Source organism: Bison bison, unplaced genomic scaffold (genome assembly GCF_000754665.1).
Source record: "Bison bison bison isolate TAMUID 2011002044 unplaced genomic scaffold, Bison_UMD1.0 scf7180017864440, whole genome shotgun sequence".
In the NCBI taxonomy this organism is placed as follows: Eukaryota; Metazoa; Chordata; class Mammalia; order Artiodactyla; family Bovidae; genus Bison; species Bison bison.
Window position 1 is genome coordinate 171,329 of NW_011495002.1, and position 17,114 is coordinate 188,442.

The window sequence follows — 17,114 nt, forward strand, 5'->3', positions numbered from 1 at the left end:
GAAGAGTTGACTCATTGGAAAAGACCCTGATGCTGGGAGGGATTGGGGGCAGGAGGAGAAGGGGACGACAGAGGATGAGATGGCTGGATGGCATTACTGACTTGATGGAGGTGAGTCTGAGTGAACTCTGGGAGTTGGTGATGGACAGGGAGGCCTGGCATGCTGTGATTCATGGGGTCACCAAGAGTTGGACACGACTGAGCAACTGAACTGAACTGAACTGAATGTTCTATATAGGGCTTCCCTAGTGGCTCATATGGTACGGAACCTGCCTGCAATGTAGGACACCTGGGTTTGATCCCTAGGCTGGAAAGATCTCCTGCAGAAGGGAATGGCTACCCACTCCAGTATTCTTGCCTGGAGAATTCCTTAGACAAAGGAGCCTGGTGTCCAGAGGAGCCCAGGACCCATACAGTCCACAGGCTGGCAAAGAGTCGAACACTCAACAACTAACACTTTTACTTTTCACTCTCCCTGGTGGCTCAGTGGTAAAGAATTCACCGCCAAACAAGAGACGCAGGTTTGATCCCTGGGTCAAGAAGATCCCCTGGAGAGGGAAATGGCAACTCTCTCCAGTATTCTTGCCTGGAGAATTACATGGACCGAGGAGCCTGACGGGCTACAGTCCACGGGCTCACAAAGAGTTAGACAGGACTGAGCATACACACAATGTTATATTGTATACGTGGTATTCTAGGGCTTCTGAAAGGGCCCTAAACTTTACAATTCCATAAATAGTAAGTTTTTCTTCTTTTTTTACTGTCAGAAAACAGAGAAAAAATAAAAGAAATATCGGTTAGAGGACCAGCTGATTTTTCATCCCAGGTGAGAGAAGACAGCAGCCATTAATTCACAGAAGAATATAAAATCCACGTCCACGAACACACAGTCTTCCAAACAACAACTGCAGTTATTGGGAAACATTCACTCACTGCCAATCTAAGACTTGAAAATACACGCATGGACACACACAAGCAGATGTGTATGCGTATGCAACAATTCTGAAGGCTGTCTCAAAAAGCTAGATTTCTGTTTTTAAAGCTTTTTATTTTTTCCATCAAAGCATTTATCCATCCACTCACTCATTCATTTCTGTCTTACAAGTATTTATCCAGAGTCTTTTGTGGATCAGATATCATGCCAGGCTTAATTTTTCTATCAGCAATGGCAAGCCACTCCAGTACTCTTGCCTAGAAAATCCCATGGATGGAGGAGCCTGGTAGGCTGCAGTCCATGGGGTCGCTACAAGTCGGACGCAACTGAGCGACTTCACTTTCACTTTTCACTTTCACACAATGGAGAAGGCAATGGCAACCCACTCCAGTGTTCTTGCCTGGAGTATCCCAGGGACGGCAGAGCCTGGTGGGCCGCCATCTATGGGGTCGCACAGAGTCGGACACGACTGACGCGACTTAGCAGCAGCAGCAGCAAGCAAATTTAGCAAAACGAAGGTGACTCTTCTAAACTGCATACATACCACCACGTTTATTTATGAAAGGAAATGGCAACCCACTCCAGTATTCTTGCCTGGAGACTCCCATGGACAGAGGAGCCTGGCAGACTACAATCCATGGGGTCGCAAAGAGTCAGACACGTCTGTGTGACTACCACTTCACTTAATATATTTTAGGCACTTTCGTTGCTTTATAAATATTTCAGCCACTGCTAGACATGAATGACTGCTTTCCTGATGCTATAATGAAAGGCGCTTATGAAAGCTGGTTACAGTATTGATTTTCTCCAACCAAGTGATCAGAGTTTCTTCCAGGGGAAATGATTCCCCTGGTGAGAGTTCTTTGAGTTCAGTCTATAGTGAAAAACTAGCAACCGAAATGGCCTGCTACATGGAAAACAATAGGATGCTATAAGAAACAAATGCAGAATTCCTTCTGAAAACCAGGTGGAAAGGGCAATATATAAAGAAACTTGGTGCTCCTATGACAGAAATGTCACAAGGTTAGTCCAAGAAATCTCTTAAGACTACAAGGAAAGTAAGCCACTTACTTTTGCTTTTAGCAAAGATTTAAACATGTTTTCAGGGTAAATCTTTCCACAATACATGCTAAAATGTCAAAAAAATTAACCTTCATAACTGTCAGTTTCACTTAGAAGTTACTTGATATTAAAAGGACAAGTTGGGGGGACTTCCCTGGTGGTCCAGTGGCTAAGACTCCACCCTTCCAGTGCAGGGGGCCCGGGTCAGGGAACTAGCTCTCACGTCTTGCATGCACAACAAGACCCAGCACAGTTAAATAAAATACATTAATTTTAAAAAATGATAAATCAATTTTCAAAACCGATGTGATGAAGAAGCTGCAGAGTTAATGATATAACTATAGACTTCCTGAAATTAAGAAGGCCTGAATTATTTTTGTAAAATAATCGATGCTTTACTCTAAGAATACATCATTTTCCTTTGAACAAATGACAGTGTGAAGTGCCTCCAGGAGACATTATAGAAAAATAATCCTAACCCATCAGTACACACTTATAATTTAATTATGAAGATTAAGTCTCTCATCAGGTTTATTATTTGTGTTTTGAAATGATTACATCGATAGGTTCAAATACTTCTTTTACTGCTTCTTCAAGAAGTGAAGTTTTTAAATAATTTCTTTAATTTCAGAAAAATTATTTTTGCCCTCCTGCCTTCTTCCTCAGTCTTCCCAGGTGGCACAGCGGTAAAGAAGCACCTGCCAAAGCAGGGGATGCAAAGATGTGGGCTCCATCCCTGGGTCAAAAAGATGCCCTAGAGAAGGAACTAGCAACCAACTCCAGTATTCTTTCCTGGAGAATTCCCATTGACAGAGGAGCCTGGCAGGCTACAGTCCGTGGGTCGCAGAGTCAGACACAACTGAGTGACTTAGTGTAGCACTGCTTCCTCACCACCCCCACAACCAACCAACCACGCACACCCACAGCTATTCTGTCAGGATGCCATCAACTCACTTCAAAAGGACCATAGTCCGGGGGCAGCTTCTCCAGCATGTCATCAGCCAGCCGGGCCACCACGGCCTCCCGGGTCTCATCCCCTCCGCCAGAGCTGTCTTTGGGCTGGATGCCCAGGATGGTGTCCAGCACGTCCTTGGCCAGCTTGCTCTGGTAGGTGATGTCCGCGTTGGGGTGCAGCCCAAACACCTCGGGACTGTCGTAAGTGGGCAGGCCCTGAATGACAAATACCCACCGTAGAGCAGAGACTGCTGACACAAGCACCAGTTAAATTACACATCTTAGCAAATAGACACGATTTTATTAGGATAAGCATTTACATGATATGTCTGACATGTGGCAGGCTACCATCTCAATAATTTCTCTAGGAAAGAATCAAAAGTGGGACTTCCCTGGCAGTCCAGTAGTTAAGAATCCGCCTTCCAATGCAGGGGACATGGACTCAATCCCTGGTCGGAGAACTGAGATCCCACACACCTCAGGGCAACTAAGCCCATGAGCCACAACTACTAAGCCCGTGTGCTACAACTCCTGAGACCAGGCACTGCAACGGAAGATTCTGAATGCTGCCACAAAGATCTAGCATGCCAAACCTAAGACCAGTGTGGCCGAATAAATAAATAAATATATTTTAAAAAATAGAATCAAAAGTTGTCCTGAAAAGAAAGTTAACATAATAAGCCCATGGTTCTTTAATGTCTGCACTTTAAGCAAATTGATTCAGAGACACTATCTTATTTTATAATACATTTATAAAATAGAAAGGGAACTATGGAATGGTATTTGGTTTCTCGAAGGTCCCATCTAATTCAAACCAATTGTTTAAATAAATGGTGTATAACTAATTGTTACTAAAAATGACAGCTTTAGCAATTATGGCCTGATAAAACCAGAGGTGGGAAATGTACTCTCTCAAGGAGGAGAGAGACTGGGAAAAGTGAGAAATATTAAAAGAGGAACAAAGTTAGAAAAACATACAGCAAGACACAGTAAGAAGCAGAAAACTGAAAGCCGCTCAGTCGTATCTGACTATACGGTCCATGTAATTCTCCAAGCCAGAATACTGCAGTGGGTAGCCATTCCTTCCCCAGGGGATCTTTCCAACCCAAGGATCAAACCCAGGTCTACCCCCATTGCAGGCGGATTCTTTACCAGCTGAGCCACCAGGGAAGCCTAAGAATATTGGATTAGCTAGCCTATCCCTTCTCCAGGGGATCTTCCCAACCCAGGAATCTAACCAGAGTCTCCTGCATTACAGGCAGATTCTTTACCAGCTGAGCTACCCAGGAAGCCCTTAAGAAGCAGAACAGCAGAACTAGCAGATAAATACTACCCCAGCTACTTGAACAGAAGAAAATTTACCTACAATTTGACCGATACTTCTATGTGAGAATTGTATACTTAACTTTATTCACGTTTTTCCTCCCTTCTAGTCCATTATTTTATTCCTTTTTACTTAATGCCCTCTTATGAGCGAACTCAAATTCTTATAAAATGAGATATGTATAAATAAATATATGTGCAGGCATACCTAAATTTATACCTTCGTATACACTTCTCCTCTTCAGTGCAAATGATTTAAAGACACATATAATACAGTTAAGACAAATATATTTGTAGATTTGAATTAATAAAAGTGTAGGGCTGGTGATATATGGTAAACTCATTACATGTATACATCACAGAACCTCTAAATATACTGATATATTTAGCTCTTTGGGGCTGTTTTGCTTTAGTTGGTTCACCCTGAGATAAATCTGAGAAGCAAAAGAGATCACTAAATAATGATCTAATGAATTCCAGATTCAGAGACAGAAAATGTAGTTACTTGGAAGCACAAATCAAGTTTTTCCCCCCGATTTCCTGGCAAAATCTTATTCCTTCTTGCAGCAAGACTTTAAAGTTGGAAGTGATTTTCCCGCCAGGGATATTTAGCAGTCTGGAGACATTTAAGGTTGTTATAATGGGGTAGGAGGTGAAACTGACATCTTGTGGGTAGAGGACAAGGGTGATGTTAGCCGTTCTACACAGGACTGTCCCCCACCCCTGCAAAAATGTATTCAGTTCCAAATGTCAGTGGTGCCGAAGCTGAGAAACTCAGTCTTAGAGGAACCTCTTATACAGAGTGTGTTTCTGAGAATACTCATATGCTGTCCATTAGGTCAGGATTAAGAAACAGATTCATGGAATAAGGTAAATGCTTTGAAACACAAAATAAGATTGAGTATAGGGCTCTGAGTATAATGCCCTACACAAAAGAGCATTTGGATCTAAATCTGCCCAATCTGTCATCTCTCCAAAGAATATTCTTCACTGGGGCATTAAAAGAGAAGGAAAGTGGGACTTCCCTGGAGGTCCAGTGGTTAAAACTCCATGATTCCACTGCAGGGGGCATGAGTTCTTGTTGTCCCTGGTCAGGGAACTAAGAGTCCACGTAGACAAAAAGAGAGAGAGAGAAAAGGGAAGCAGAGAACTGATACAAAACAGACACTCAGAACAAATAAACAGCTTAGTCACTAGATGAATATAAACATATGAGGATAACATCTCTGGGGCTCAGAACCTTCCACGTTCAATATGTACCACCATTAAGATTTATTTTCAAAGAAGTATGAAGTATAAATAAATAACAACAAAAAATCATCTGGCTACAGATATTTGCTCTATGCATAAAATTCTGAAGATGACTAACCTGGATATACTGAAGATAGTTATCAACTGTGCTGCATTTTGGAATATTGTAGCCTTGGTAAAAGCTGAAATCTGATCCAAACATATTTTCACTGAACCAAACTTTAGCAAGTGTGTTCAATAGTCTCTTGTCATAGTCATCGGTGACTCTGCCTCCATACTGTATCTCTCCTATCATGTAGCGGACAGTGGTCCAGGAGACACCCTGGGAAAAGTTACAGAATGATGAGGCAGAAGTGATGACTGTCTCACCCCCATTTTCCCTGCCAGGTAACACCTATGTATGCACTGTCATCATTGTCATCAATGTCATCCACTTGTGCATTCTTCATTCACTCCTCAGTAATTAAAAAGTACAGAAAGAAAATTAAATAGGCAAACATGAGGGGAACTCAAAGCTCATGTTCATGATTTGAAATAGATTCTCTTGGTGGTGCATTCATGTACTTCTTCACTTCGATTTCAATAGAAAAAAAATGCTTATTTTTTTAAGAATATTGAGGCTATTCCTTAAAAAGCACACATTCAAGAGTATGTGGATAAAGAAGCGGTATGTATGCACAATGGAATTTACTCAGCCACTAAAAGGAACAAAATAAGGTCATCTGTAGAAATGTGGGTGGATCTAGAGTCTGTCATACAGAGTGAAATAAGCCAGAAAAACAGATATCATATGTTAAGACACGTATGTGGACTCTAGAAAAATGGTACAGATGAACCTTTTTCCAAGGCAGGAATAGAGATGCAGACATAAAGAATGGGCAGGCGGACATAGAGGGGGAATGGAAGGGTGGGAAAATTGGGAAATTGGGATTGACATATATCCACTGTGTGTGTGTTAGTCACTCAGTCGTGCCCAACTGTATGCTACCCCATGGACTGTAGCCCACCAGGCTTCTCTGTCTATGGGGATCCTCCAGGCAAGAATACTGGAGTGGATTGCCATGCCCTCCTCCAGGGGATCTTCCCGACCCAGGAACTTAACCCGGATCTCCTGCATTGCAGGCAGACTATCATCTGAGCCACAAGGGAAGCCTCATACATACACTACAACATATAAAATAGAGAGCTAGTGGGAAGCTGGTGAATAGCACAAGGAGCTCAGCTCAGTGCTCTGTGATGACCTAGAGGGGTAGGATCGGAGTGGGGTGGGGGAAAGGTATAAGAGAGAGGGGATATATTTATGTACATGGCTGATTCACTCCATTGTACAGCAGAAACTAACACAACATTTTAAACCAATTACATTTCAATTTTTAAAAAGTCATCTAGACCCTAAATTTTTTGTGTTTTCAGTTCAGCTCAGTCGCTCAGTCATGTCCGACTCTTTGCGACCCCATGAACCACAGCACACCAGGCCTCCCTGTCCATCACCAACTCCAGAAGTCCACCCAAACCCATGTCCATTGAGTCGGTGATGCCATCCAGCCATCTCATCTTCTGTCGTCCCCTTCTCCTGCCCTCAATCTTTCCCAGCATCAGGGTCTTTTCCAATGAGTCAGCTCTTCACATCAGGTGACCAAAGTATTGGAGTTTCAGCTTCAACATCAGTCCTTCCAATGAACACCCAGGACTGATCTCCTTTAGGATGGACTGGTTTTAGGATTTTAAAAAACAAGCTTCTTCACCCATTGCTCCCTCCCTCCAATAGATCCTGTTAGGTTGTCTTACTTGTAATGTCAACTTGCCTTGGAGAAATAAAAAGATCATCAAAATGTGTTCATTTTTTCCCTGAAATTAAGAGGTTACTGTGACCCAAGTTGCTATGCCTTAAAGAGGATGACTTTGCCAGCACAGAAAGTCATCGCTCTTACAGGATTTAGCCCATGCTGGGGGTGGGGCGGGGGGGAGCTCATGTTAGCTCAAGGATTCAAGCCCCAAGTCACCCAAGGCAGAAAGTAGTGTGCCCAAGGTACCTTTTTGAGATCCATGTCATCTAAGTGGTTCTGGATGAACTGCACTGTGGCATTAAAATCGGCTTGGTTAAATTCGTAGGGGATGTTCCAACCCAGGGGCCCGAACTTGCGCCTCTCCTGGACCGCTGAGTGCAGGAAAGCCACGGCATACAGCATGGGCTTCCACTGGGCCACAGCGCTCACATCCAGCAGGTCCTGGCTCACCCCTGTTGAGGTCAGGTGGGGAAAAACTATCATCTCTCAAACATCTTTATTTCCTACCACTTTTACAAGTTATTAATGATTGCTGTAAATTCCTGATATTAAAATTCACTTATCTTGAATCATCTTTATCAAAGTCACATGGCAGTTATAGTTTAACTTTTGGGTACCCAGAGGGTATTTCTCTGAAAAATATGCACAGAGATTTGACGGGAGTGGGGTCTCACTCACATGGATAAAGTTCTTACCAACATAAGAAAAAAGTGGGGCTAAAAATAGTAGCAAAAAAATACTGCTACTATTACTACAATGACGACTAATAACAGACATTATTATTATTATTACTACAAAGAGACTGCAAAGACTGCAAAGACAACTAATAACAGACATTATTATTATTATTACTACAGAGACTGCAAAGACAAAGGTTGCAAAGACTTCTATATATTCTATTAACAATTTAATATCAATTAGAATAGTGTATACAGTATCCCATTGCTATTGAGTAGCACAAACCAATAGACATAAAATAAGAAGGATATATTGTATAATATAGGAAATATAGCCAGTATTTTATAATAACTATAAATGGAATATAACCTTTAGAAATTATGAATCATGATATTGTACACTTGTAACTTATGTTGTACAGCAACTATACTTCGATTAAAAAGAATAATAAAAAATAATAAAATTAAAAAGAAGCCCTTTGCAACCTGAGTATATTCTCCAAATTGTAATGATGATTATTATACAGATATACATTTGTCACATATACAATTATAAATGTTTTAATTTGCAAACTGATTTTACAGTCATCATCATTCCACATCTACTCTATTGGCAAAAATGTGAGCCTTGTTAGCAACTCCAAAAAAAATCTCAAATTTATATGTAATAACTATGTTGATGATTTTTATTAAATACACTATTGTAATTTAAATTTATCATTTTATTATCTCCATTTTAGATACGAGAAAACTGAAACACAGGTTGTTTGAGTGATGAACTCCCATGAGAATAAAGGTATTTGTTCAGGAAGGACCAGAAGCAGGATTTTTAACTCCAAGCTCACGCTTTTTCTGTGACAGTGAGCTTCATACAGGAAGCTGTGACACAGAGGGAGTGAATGTATTGGGAACAATCTTGGCTCCAGTTGGGGCAGGAGGGGTGTTTGGGTCTGATTCAGTTGCTGTGGTGGGATTTCTACTTCACTCACATCCTGACATCCTTATACCTGAAATGAAGGCAGAGGCCATAATTTTAATTCAGCTTCTCGTCTTGGAAGAGGCTACTGCCCTGAGTTAGGTATGAAGCATGAAGACCGTAAACAGCAACATTATCCATTTTAGATTTAACATAAAAGGGCAGCTGTCTAGCAGAGAAGGTTGTGGTTGTTTAGTGGTTAAGTTGTGTCTGACTCTTTGTGATCCCATGGACTGTAGCCCACCAGGTTCCTACGTTCATGGGATTTCCCAGGCAAGGATACTGGAATGGTTGCCTTTTCTTTCTCCAAGGGATCTTTCCAACCCTGGCATCAAGCCCGTGTCTCCTGCATTGGCAGGAGGATTCTTTACCACTGAGCCAAGTGGGAAACTGACTAGCACAGGCCAAAGGAGAGCGATACTGGGGAAACAGGAAAAACGTAAGGTGGAATCCGAAGCTCTGAGGCTCTAACATGGCCAAGGATACTCCATGTGCAGCAGGACAGAGGTGGCTATGCCCTCACCATCATGTTAAATCATAGCACCACTTGCTATAACTAATCCTATCTAATCCCTTTTCCATAATGTCTTTAAAGAAAACAATGTGAGCATAAGAACGTCCATAAACTTGGAAGGATTTCTCGACTCACCACCATATGTTCTTTTCAGTCCTGCCCGGAGGCCCTGGGGGGGCTCATTGGCAAATTTGATGGACATCTGAAGGAGGGTGATGGGAAACTGCTTGTGAACCTCGGTTGTCATCCACAGGCGGAACGAGTCATGTACAAACTCAGTTTCTATAATTATATCCATTAGCTCATCCATGAAATCCAGTCCTAGATGGCAGTTCTGCAGAAGGGCCCATCCTCCCTAAGTCAGCAGCAGGAAATGGAAATTAGTCCATTTTGTGTTTCACCCAGAGATTCAAATTAGTACCTTCTTCAGAAATTAAGTAATTAAAACTTAATATTGTAAAGTAAGTAGCCTCCAATTAAAATAAATAAATTTAAATTTAAAAAACCCCACTAACCCCTATAAATTAATCTAAAGAATACAATCAGGTTTAACTGAGATAGGTTACATTTTTTATTGTTCCACAAGTGTGTCTGATGGAATGCCATTACTAGCACGCCAATGCAGTACTAATATATGGTTGGAGTCATGAAAATCACCAAAGTAAAACATAAAAAGAGAGTTCCTAGAATACCAGCAATAGGGTTTATATCCTCTAGAATGTGTAAGCACCTTCTCTGGGGAATCAGACTATTCTAACAAGAGTCTTAGAAGATAATAAGTCATATCCCTGATACACTTTATCCTATATGCATAAGAAGATTCCTTGTACAAAGCAACACAGGCAAAAATTTAGGTCATGCAATAATAATTTTGTTGTTGTTTAGTTGCTAAGTCATGTCTGACTCTTTTGCAACCCTATCAACTATAGCCCGCCAGGCTCCTCTGTCCATGGGATTTCCCAGGCAAGAATACTGGAGTGGGTTGCCTTTTCCTTCTCCAGATCTTCCCAATCCAGAGACCAAACCCAGGTCTCCTGAATTGGAAGGCAGATTCTTGACCACTGAGCCACTAGGGAAGTCCCAACAATAATCATCTCAACATCTAACCTATAGAATAATTTTGCTAAAATCATCTACAATATGCAGATCATAATCTTGAGTTACTTTCTTGACTCTGTAATTCTGGATCATTTTGATTTGATTAGTGTAACCTATTTTTCTTTGCACAACATAAACTAAGTACCAGATCTAAAATCTTAATCAAGTTACATGTAAAACTGACCCCTTTTGAAATGTCACATATCCACTTAAATTTTCTTCAGAAGTATATAATGAATAAATATTTAATTTTTTCCTATGAAAATTTAATTGATACTGTTCACAATTCAAAAAAAGGAGAATTAAATGTGAAACATAACAACAAAAAGGCTTCAGATGCTCTTTCATCCAGAATACAAGTGACTCCTGATCTAAGTTTCTCAGTTGAGAATTTTGATGGTCGAACCTTCACCCACAGAAAGGAATCCCTTAGCCAAGTTTGCTTCTTTGGCCTCGCTGCTTTCAGTATTAATATTTTGTGTTCTTCTTACTGAGCAGATCTTCCATTTTACTATTCTAGAATAGTTGGTTCATTCTGGCATAAAACACTATTGTCTCTGACAAGTTTTAAACATGCTAGTAATAGTAAGAAATCTTTTTACATTTGACTATAAATTAAACTACTAACAGAAAACACAGATAAATTGAAGGCTAAAAATATTCCATTTAAATTCTAATTTAGTTTCTTGAAATTATAATATTAGTTTCACCATTATTTATTTTAATTCAAGTTGAATCAGTGTCCTGTGAATGTTAGTGTCTGTTTTCTAAGTATAGCACTAGCAGAGGGAGGAAGTCAGTGCTGGCGGTCAGGGGAGGCCAAGAGGAAGGAGAGGCCAGGACTAGACCTGGGATTCTGAATCATGGACATATTTTTCATCTCAAGAAAATCAGAGATACCAAGGGAACATTTCATACAAAGATGGGCTCAATAAAGGACAGAAATGGTATGGACCAAACAGAAGCAGAGGATGGCAAGAATACACAGAAGAACTGTACAAAAAAGATCTTCATGACCCAGATAACCACGATGGTGTAGTCACTCACCTAGAGCCAGACATCCTGGAATGTGAAGTCAAGTGGACCTTAGGAAGCATCACTACAAACGAAGCTAGTGGAGGGGATGGATTCCAGTTGAGTTATTTCAAATCCTAAAAGATGATGCTGTGAAAGTGCTGCACTCAAGATGCCAGCAAATTTGGAAAACTCAGCAGTGGCCACAGGACTGGAAAAGGTCAGTTTTCATTCCAATCCCAAAGAAGGGCAATGCCAAAGAATGCTCAAACTACCCCACAATTGCACTCATCTCACACGCCAGCAAAGTAATGCTCAAAATTCTCCAAGCCAGGCTTCAACAGTACATGAATGATGAACTTCCAGATGATTCAAGCTAGATTTAGAAAAGTCAGAGGAACCAGAGATCAAATTGCCAACATCTGCTGCATCATCAAAAATGCAAGAGAGTTCCAGAAAAACATCTATTTCTGCTTTATTGACTATGCCAAAGCCTTTAACTGTGTGGATCACAATAAACTATGGAAAATTCTTCAAGAGATGGGAATACCAGATTACCTGACCTGCCTCTTGAGAAATCTGTTTGCATGTCAAGAAGCAACAGTTAGAACTGGAACAACAAACTGGTTGCAAATCAGGAAAGGAGTATGTCAAGGCTGTATATTATCACCCTGCTTATTTAACTTATATGCAGAGGGCATCATGCTAAATGCTGGGCTTGATGAAGCACAAGCTGGAATTGAGATTGCCGGGAGAAATATCAATAACCTCAGATATGCAGATGATATCACCCTTATTGCAGAAAGTGAAGAAGAACTAAAGAGGCTATTGATAAAAGTGAAAGAGGAGAGTGAAAAGTTGGCTGAAAACTCAACATTCAGAAAACTAAGATCATGGCATCCAGTCCCATCATTTCACGGCAAGTAGATGGGGAAACAATGGATACAGTGAGAGACTTTATTTTCTTAGGGTCCAAAATCACTGCAGATGGTGACTGCAGCCATGAAATTAAAAGACGCTTGCTCCTTGGAAGAAAGGGTATAACCAACCTAGACAGCATATTAAAAAGCAGAGACATTACTCTGCCAACAAAAGTCTACCTAGTCAAAGCTATGGTTTTTCCAGTAGTCATGTATGGATGTGAGAGTTGGACTATAAAGAAAGCTGAGCCCTGAAGAACTGATGCTTTTGTACTGCGGTGCTGAAGATGACTCTTGAGAGCCCCTTGGACTGCAAGGAGATCCAACCAGTAAGTCCTAAAGGAAATCAGTCCTGAATATTCGTTGGAAAGACTGATGCTGAAACTCCAATACTTTGGCCACTGGATGTGAAGAACTAACTCATTGGAAAAGATCCTGATGCTGGGAAAAATTGAAGGCAGGAGGAGAAGGGGATGACAGAGGATGAAATGGTTGGATGGCATCACCGACTCTATGGACAAGAGTCTGAGTAAGCTCCTGGAGTTGGTAATGGACCAGGAAGCCTGGCATGCTGCAGTCCATGGGGTCGCAGAGAGTTGGACACGACTGAGCGACTAAACTGAACTGAGGTATATTTAAATCATGTGCTTTCTGCCCTCCCCCTCCCAAATGCAAACTAAGCACAGCAGTCAGCACAGAGCACAAGAAAGGCCCCTCCTTTTCACCAAAGCTGGGGGCAGGGCATGGCTTGAGGATGGAAGAGGCAAATATGGAGATTCTAGAACCCAACAGACTCAGTTCTAGACTGGGGGAAGGGATCAGGCTGTAGCACAGTGGGAAGGTTCTAGAGTCAGCAGCTAGGACCTAGAACCCGGTGGTTTCATAGTGGGCCTCGTGCCTGGTGGTTGGGGGGAGACAGCCAGTTCTGTCCAAAATGGTGGGGGGGGGGGGTTCTCTGGAGGGCATAGAGGATTCTTGAGATATTGAGGAGAGCTCAGGCTTAGTGAAGGAGGCATGGAGTCTGCTCCAAAATAGGCTGGAAAAGCATCTAGACCATGACTGCATGTTCTCCAGTAGGAATAAGAGGCAAGTAGTTCTGCCACCCTGTACTTGGCCAAAGGGTGCAGGGAGAGGGGAGAAGGGGTGGAGGGAGCCTCTGGCAGAGCTGGGAATCCAAAAGAAGGTTGTGCTTAGTCACTCAGTCAGGTCTGACTCTATGATCCCATGGACTGCAACCCATCAGGCTTCATTGTCCATGGGGATTTTCCAGGCAAGAACAGTGAGTGGGTTGCCATGCCCTTCTCCAGGGGATCTTCCTGACCTATGTATCTAATCTGGGTCTCCCACATTGCTGTGCTGTGCTTAGATGCTCAGTCATGTCTGACTCTTTTTGACCCCATGGACTCTAGTACGCCAGGCTCCTCTGTCCATGGGGATTCTCCAGGCAAGAATACTGGAATGGTTGCCATGCCCTCCTCCAGGGGATCTTCCCCACCCAGGGATTGAACCCAGGTTTCTACATTGCAAGTGGGTTTTCTGCCAGCTGAGCTATCAGGGAATCCCATATATATATTTTATACGTGGAAATTGAGGTTAAGATCAAGGGACTGACTACAAACTGACCTGCCAAAATGTACACCCTTTAGAGTCTTGCTGTGTGTTGATGGTGGGGTTTTTCTCCCCTTTTCATTAGACCTGCTAAGTAACAGAAAGGATGGTACATATAGAAGGACCTTCTAAATGTCTTTGATAAATGACCGTGGGGACACCAGGGAGACTTCATGTGGCTGGGAGGAGCCTCTGGCTCTTCGAGGTGGTGACCTGAGCGTACACTATTATAAAACTGGATCCATCTGGACACCTAAGATTAGACCAGAGTAAACACACAAGTGTTCTGGAGCTTGAGTTCCAGAGATGAACTCAAGATGAAATAGCACCTTCTGCATTCACGTAACTTTAAGTCCCTCAAAGTGCCTCAGCTCTGAACTTCTCCCATTGGCAGGTCATCACATGACTTCCAGCTACAATGGCCCCAGATCAGTCCTGAGCATGGCCTGAGCTGTACACTGTTGAATTTGAAAGCTGCCAAGGGCTCTAGGAGCCCACCTGGAAGGCTACAGGCTAGGTTTCCGGAAAATCTCTGGTACCACCACAGGGTAATGGAAGATTCCTGGCCTCTGGAATCTGGGCCAGGCCTAGGGGACTCCAGGGCACAGATTTTGCATTCTGGATTGTGTTGTGGATTCCAGAGTGCTGTGGATTCCCCAAGTAGATCTGCAGGGGCTGGAACTTGAGGCACAGAGGGGGAGCTATGAACCGCAAAGAAGGTTCAGGACCTGGAGCAGGGTTGAGCACTATGCAAACAGGTCAGGAAATAAGATGCTCTCACTGGGCAAGCTTCCCAGCATTCAAGGCTCAGCAGAAAACGTTTCACATTGTATTCATTTTTCCATGAAAGTTTTATAAGAGGTGCTTTTCCCTGTTTGGCAAACAGAACGCAACACATAAATTTCAGCGCTTAAGGATTTGTAGGTTCTTTCCTGCATTGTTACCCTGTAAGTGGCAATGTCAACAACAGAATACAAAAGTAGACATCAGGTCTTACGTTCGCCATGGTCTGCTGCAGGAGCTTGCGAGCATGGATCTCCTGGCCCTGTCCCATGGACACGTAGCGCGTTTCTATTTTTAGTCTCTTCCCCAAGGCGATGATGGAGTCCGTGGGGTCTGAGCCCATAGACAGGAGACATATGAGCGGTGTCCGAGGGTCAGATTCCTCCCAGGTCCTTTCCAAGTCCAGGATAACGGCCTCTGCAAACTTTTGTCCCATGGAGTCCATGATGTACTTACGGGCCTGCCAAAAACAGCACACCGGTCACCAAAAGTAGCTCCAACCCCTTATTCACAATTCAGTGTGGTTCCCAAAATTCGTTTTTGCAGATTATTTCAATGATGTCCACAGTAATCCTGCCAGGAAAATAGGGCAGAGGTTTGTTTGTTTGTTTTCTTGTGGGTTAACCTCTTTATTTGCTTGCTTGCTTATTTGTTTGAATCCTCACTCTATCTGCCAGCAATGTGAGAGACCCAGGTTCAATCCCTGGGTGGGGAAGATATGCTGCAGAAGGGCATGGCACCCCACTCTAGTATTCTTGCCTGGAGAATCCTATGGACAGAGGATCCTGGCAGGTTACAGTCCATGGGATCTCAAAGAGTCAGACATGACTGAGTGACTAACACTTTCAGACTTTACTTGCCAAAAACATAATCACACATTTAAAAGACCAGAACCCAGTTTGGCCGAATTCTTGTCTGGGACCTCTTTCGATGTACTGGCTGCTTCATACTATACAGAAGGTTTAAAATATTTGGCAACTCTATTATTAAGAATGCTTTAAAGGAAATGTGTGTGTGTGTGCGTATGTGTGCATATGCACTCAGTCGTGTCTGATTTTGTGCAACCCCAGGGACTATAGCCCACCAGGCTTCTCTGTCCATGGGATTTTCCAGGCAACAATGAATACTGGGGTGGATTGCTGGGATCAAACGGGCACCTCTGTGTCTCCTGCACTGGCAGGTGGGTTCTTTACCGCTAGTGCCACCTGGGAAGCTCAAGGGAAAATTATAAGCATTCAAATAATCAAGTAAGTAGTACAATGCCTGGGATTGAACAGATACTTAACAAATAGATAATTACTATTAAATGACTACTTATGGAAAGAAATGTATCGAATACTTACTGAATTACTTACTTAATTTTAAAGGTTTAACCCAACTGCATTTGGAGCACAGGATGCCACTTATTTTTTATCTCTTAATATCCAGTTGACCAGATCCACTATGGAATCCTCTAATGTAAGTATTAATATAAACAGTTCCCTGGTGGTTCAGATGGTAAAGAATCTGCGTGCAATACAGGAGACCTGGGTTCGATCCCTGGGTCAGGAAGATCCCCTGGAGGAGGGCAAGGCAACCCACTCTAATATTCTTGCCTGGAGAATCCCATGGACAGAGAAGCCTGGCAGGCTACAGTCCATGGTGTCACACAGTTGGACACAACTGAATGACTAACATTTTTACTTTCATACATTTTTTACAGCCTTCTGAAAGGTACTTTAAAAGTTTGGTTGACATTCTTCAGCATCTCCGAAAGTCTATTTGTATACACGTTCATCACAGCCATTGGGCAGTGTGCTTGGTGATCAGAAATGACTTCATAGCCTGGATGCCCAGGTGTACCACAGACTGCAGTTGTTTCTCAGCCACAGGTACCTGGTACAGCCATCACTGTGGCATCTCTCAAGAGCCAAGTGCTTTGTCTTCTAGTCTAGCAAGGAGCTCAAAAAGCCAATCTTGTCATAGAATGCATCATTGATCCCACATGGAAATTTCTATTCAAGCTATGAGCTAATATACTGTTCCCTACATCAGGGGCCAAGTGGTAAATATTTTATATCTTGGTGGCCATGCAGTCTCTAGTGCAACAACTTAACCTATCACTGCAGCATGAGAGCAGCTATAGAGAGTCCATAAATAAGTGAGCCTGTGTTCCATTAGAACTTTATAGGCCCTGGAATTCAAATGTTATATAATTTTTGCATATCACAAAAT

The 17,114-nt window shown here is 42.4% G+C and overlaps 1 protein-coding gene across 1 annotated transcript in view; it reads right to left on the reverse strand.

Annotated features, from left to right (window-relative positions):
* Positions 1 to 17,114, reverse strand: part of DNAH5 (dynein, axonemal, heavy chain 5) — a 332,324-nt gene that overhangs the window by 22,614 nt on the left and 292,596 nt on the right. The window contains exons 72-76 of the mRNA XM_010858794.1: positions 15,115 to 15,360; positions 9,613 to 9,832; positions 7,557 to 7,762; positions 5,642 to 5,845; positions 2,950 to 3,165 (exon numbers count right to left, since the gene is read on the reverse strand). Coding sequence (XP_010857096.1) covers positions 2,950 to 3,165; positions 5,642 to 5,845; positions 7,557 to 7,762; positions 9,613 to 9,832; positions 15,115 to 15,360 — 1,092 coding nt within the window. The remainder of the gene's footprint in view (positions 1 to 2,949; positions 3,166 to 5,641; positions 5,846 to 7,556; positions 7,763 to 9,612; positions 9,833 to 15,114; positions 15,361 to 17,114) is intronic.